The sequence below is a fragment of the Aptenodytes forsteri genome, unplaced genomic scaffold (genome assembly GCF_000699145.1).
Source record: "Aptenodytes forsteri isolate BGI_AS27 unplaced genomic scaffold, ASM69914v1 Scaffold286, whole genome shotgun sequence".
Lineage (NCBI taxonomy): Eukaryota > Metazoa > Chordata > Aves > Sphenisciformes > Spheniscidae > Aptenodytes > Aptenodytes forsteri.
The window spans coordinates 689341-694177 of record NW_008794491.1 but is presented as its reverse complement, the minus strand read 5'-3'; the positions used below and the strand labels follow the sequence as shown (position 1 = coordinate 694177).

The 4837-nt window shown below is 42.9% G+C and overlaps 1 protein-coding gene across 1 annotated transcript in view; it reads left to right on the top strand.

Annotated features, from left to right (window-relative positions):
- Positions 1-4534, top strand: part of FKBP4 (FK506 binding protein 4) — a 19426-nt gene extending 14892 nt beyond the window's left edge. The window contains exon 9 of the mRNA XM_009290925.1: positions 1868-4534. Coding sequence (XP_009289200.1) covers positions 1868-1966 — 99 coding nt within the window. The 3' untranslated portion in view covers positions 1967-4534. The remainder of the gene's footprint in view (positions 1-1867) is intronic.
- Positions 4535-4837: the final 303 nt, after the last annotated feature.

Below are 4837 nucleotides of genomic sequence, written 5' to 3'. Positions count from 1 at the left end.
GAAAAGAGACCGACACCCACCTCGCTACAACCTCCTTTCAGGTAGTTGTAGAGAGCGATGAGGTCTCCCCTCAGCCTCCTCTTCTCCAGACTAAACAACCCCAGTTCTCTCAGCCGCTCCTCATCGGACTTGTGCTCTAGATACTTCACCAGCTTCGTTGCCCTTTGGACACACTCCAGCACCTCGACGTCCTTCTTGTAGTGAGGGGCCCAAAACTGAACACAGTATTTGAGGTGCGGCCTCACCAGTGCCGAGTACAGGGGCACGATCACTTCCCTACTCCTGCTGACCACGCTATTTCTGATACGGGCCAGGATGCTGTTGGCCTGGTTCATTCTTCTCAACAGTTAGATGATCTTGGGAATGTGCATGTATTCATGTTGTTTTTTTCTTGGAGCCATCTGGCCTACTTCAAATGGATGTGGTTTCATATGAAAAGGGATTGATGGAACATAGAACTGTAAGCAAAAGACACTTTACTCCCCAGGTCAGTCTTGGGGATTTTTCTTGCAAGAAAACATGTTTTCCTGTTAATTCATCTATCATTTACTCTAGCTCCAGCAGTTTCTCTATTAGTGGTGGTGGGAGAAGGTCAAGAGTTCTGGAGAAGAGGGTTTGTTTACCAAATGTCTTCCGATTGGTAAGAAGGCAGCTTGGAATATAGTTCTGAAATTCTTGACATCTGTGTATCTTACATGGAGTTTGACAGCTGCTCTTGCATCAGTAGTTCTTGTCATGAATTTGAATAGTTCACATATGTAAAGTGTGAATTTTTAAAGGTCAGGATGTTTATTACTTTGTCTTAAGCCCAGGATTGCTAGCTAACAGATTTTCTGTGGAGAGGAGACTTCGCTCTCTTGTGCTTCACAGAACGCTTCTAAGGATGAAAGGTTGACCTGTGATGCCTGGATGTTCTTTGGCTGTGGTTTCTTGTTGCAGCTAAGTTGATGTAACATTTTAGTTTAAGGACTCTGCTCCTTTTTCCCCTCCTATTCCCTTCCCCCAACAGTGCATGCCTATGTCCTTGCTTGTTCTTGTCTGGTTCTCATCTAACTAACCTCATAAAACAGATGGTTCAGGGAGCTAGGTTGACAGGTGGAATAGCAATTTCATTGCACTGTCTTTTGAGATGAGCAGGACAAGACATTTCTACCTCCCTTTACTGTGTTTGAAAATTATTGCAAGGTCAGGATGTGCTGTCCTTCTATGTCTTATTGTAAAAACTGACCTCTGACCCTTACCTCATGGCGCTCTGCCTTCCACACCTTTTTATGTGGACTGGAAGATAGAGCAAGGAGAGGGCTTTTAGAGCAGCCACCTTGTCAGATTAGACCTTCTTCCAGCTAAGCGCTTACAGAGGACATCCAAGTGACTGTTGTCGAGTTGAAGTTACTCTTCATGAAACTCGTTGTCCAAGAAAGATACTGCTTTGTATCTTGAGTCCAAGTGTGCCTCATACAACTTGGGGGTGGGGGCAGGGTATGGGAATTGCTGAAATTGAATCATGTTGAAATTGAAGCAGGACGAAAGCAGTTCTGTGCAGAAGCTTCCTAAACAAATTTCAGTTTGTGGGAGAACACTTTCTTAGTGTTACGTGGCAAGTGTGTGCACACCACGTTATGACTCAACCATCTAACACCAGTATTATTTCTCAGCCTCCTCTAAACTGCTCCTGGTTTCTTAGATGCAGAAGAAATGCAAAGACATTTTTGGTTTCTCTTGGCTGAAGGTCCCAATATCTTAATTCAGTCTTGCAGGGAGATCAGGTATCCTAGTGATAAGAATCAAATAATGTTTGTGGTATTGTTTGCAAATGCTAGCAATTTTGCATAACAAAGGAATATATTTTCTTTGTCTCTCTATTTAGTCAGCTGCTAATCTTCAAACCAGCCACACTGAAGATGAAGAAATGAAAGATGAACAGAATGGAGTTGAAGATAAATCAGAAGTTGACACAGAAGCATAAAAACAAACCCTATTCCATTAGTTTTGTAAATGAAAGAATTTCCAGTGAATTAGACCTTTATTTTTCTACCTGGTTGGACAGTGGCTTCAGGGCAGCAGAGGCTGAAGCCACCATGCCACAGTCAGTTACAGCTTTATATGTCTGTTGAAGAAGCTGAGTGGCAGCATAAATCTGGTTTAATCCTAGGGACTTTATTTATTCATTCAGCCTCTGTTACTGTTTGGGTTCTGTCTGGATTTACTCTGCTTGGTTTATTTGCATTTTGCCATTGGTGTTTGTCTCTTTCTGGTTCCAGCTCACTTTAATCCCAGGTTCTGCTCCCTAAATTTAGTTCCTTGATTTCTTTCAAGTAATCAGGCTTTTCCAGGAGTCCTCACATGAGACTTGAGAACAAATTGGCGCTCCCAGTTCTTCTGCCTTGGCATTGCCCCCTTTCCCCCTGTTCAGTAGGGAGTCCCTTCCATTACGTGTTGTAACCTTTCTTGTATGCCTCCTCTTTGCAAATTGCTGAAGGTGAAGACTGTGAAGTCACAGCTTAAGTAATAAAGCTCCAATTAAACTCAAGAAAACAGAACTTTTCGTGGGTTTTTATTGGAATTTGCACAGAATGGAGAGAATTTACTGTCCTTTGGTCATTCAGCATTTTCTCATCCACATAGCTGTACAGTAGCCACAGTATCTGATTATTTTTCTATGTTGTTCATTCACTGCCATAGAAAATTCCCACAATAATCGATACAGTATTTACCCATGTATTTGCAAAAGGAAAAAAAATACGTTGCTGAAAATTGTACAAAAAGCAAGTCTGTAACCTATGCATAGAGCTTATTTTCTGTTCATATTGCTACCTTCCTCTTCACCCCCTACATTGTAAAACTGGACCAGAAAAAAGCCATTTATTTATACCTGAAAGTGACTGGCTTTGAAGAGAAAATAAGTGATAATGGTTTAACACATTACAAATACTTGTAATTCCTAGTGAACTACAAACTTCTGAGTGATTCTAATGTTTGCTTATCCCCATCTCACAAGAAAGCTATTGCTTGATATTCTGCTTCTTTCTGCAGTATGTTGTGTGTGGTGTTTGGGAGTGGGTATGCTTTTGGGTTTTGTGTGGGCTTTTTGTTGGGGTGTTTGTTTTGTCTGTCTGCAGGCATGGAACATAGTACTCAAACTCACCTTCTCTGTTTATCCTGTTATGTAGTGTTAAACTCAGCATCTCCACTGTCCTGTTCTGAGACCCTTTAGCAGCAGGGACACTTCTTTGCCTGCTCTGCAGGAGGAAGGTGGATAATCTGTTCCTTTCAGATACAAAAATGGATTTTTTTTGCAGTGAGAAAGATGTCTTGTCTTGGCATGGGGTGGGCTGGAATTATGTGTATATTGCAGAGGGTATTCCTGTTTTAACACGAATGACGTCTGAAATCTTAGTTTGAATTCCTGGTCTCCTTTGCTGAGACAGAAGTACTGTACAAGCAATTATTCATGAGGTTCTTATGGGCTGGGAGGTTGCCAGCATCTGGCCCTGCAGGAGCACCAGCTCGGGCCTGGCAGCTGTGTAACTGAACTGTCACCGAAGTGGTAAGGCGTGCTTGACATGCTGTCCAGGCCCAAGACAAGTTCACTACCGGCTGCTGGGCTGGAGCTAGCTCGGGGAGCTGTGAACTGTGCTGCTCTCTGCGTGGTGTAACAGTGCCCTAAGCTTCAGTGGGGTGAGGGAGGGATAGGAGACGCAGGATAAAGTGCTTGGTGGTAGGTCATCATGTTTAAGGAAATGCTGATTTGATTCGCTTAGCAAAATCTTAGCGTTGCCAGGTAATGCAGGTGCTTTTCATGAGTTCTGACTCTCAATAGTATCAGCCCTGTGTATGTGAAAACTGTTTCACCTTGTACCAAGCCATGACTAACCTCTAAGGGGAGTGTTACAGACAGCTTACAACAAGGTGTGAAGAATGTCAGCTGAAGTTACAAGAGGGGATTTCCAGACACAGAACAACAGTAAGGGGAGCAGGAATGTCAAGCAAGAGTTCTTTTTCTCCAGCAAGGAAATACCTTGATTTGTTGGGAATTATTACTGGAAATACAAGCCCCTGTGGCTGAAACTCTTGTTGCTGTGAAAGTAAGTGTAGGGCCAGGTCCTAATTATAAATTTCTAATTCTTGAACAATAGTTTTCAAAAATCTCCCACAGGGATGACAGTTCTTCAACATGTTTTTGAAAGCAAGAAGTGAGATTATTTCTGTAGAGCATCTAAAAAATTCCTGGAGTTGATGGTGGATATGTTAAGTGTGAGCAACCTTGAAAATACCATTTTGCCCTCATTGTTACTACATAACAAACTGAAATGTTTAAGAATGTAAATCTAAGGACACTAAATGAGCCCTGTTCAGGCAGCTGAAAGGAGGTTCTGTGCTGCCTTTAAAAATGGGTCTAGTTGCCAGCAGAAGATGGCATACTAGTGTTCATGAGTGAGGTCATGCATGTAAACTTCAAATATAAACTATTTGTTATGTCCTTATAGAAAAATGCTTAAAATAAACGATTACAATAGTGACTTTGTAAACCACACCCACCCGTCTCTCTCAATTTATGAATCCTTCATCCTGTGCGGTATTCTTGAATAGTACAGTACCTCTGAAGTAACAGAAGTGTCTGGTTCGCTATCGTCTGTGAAAGTGGAAGCAACCGCTCTTTGCCCAACCCACCACAGAAGCGGGAGGGAACCGCTCAGTGCCGTTGGATGGTGCCCTCGGATCTGACCAGGAATTAAACAGCTCGTTTGCAGAACGCGGTAGGGGAGCGGTTTTGCTCCTAGGAGGAGCTGGATCGTGTAAAACGGCAGCCAGGCTCCCGGCCGTGGGCACGGGGCTG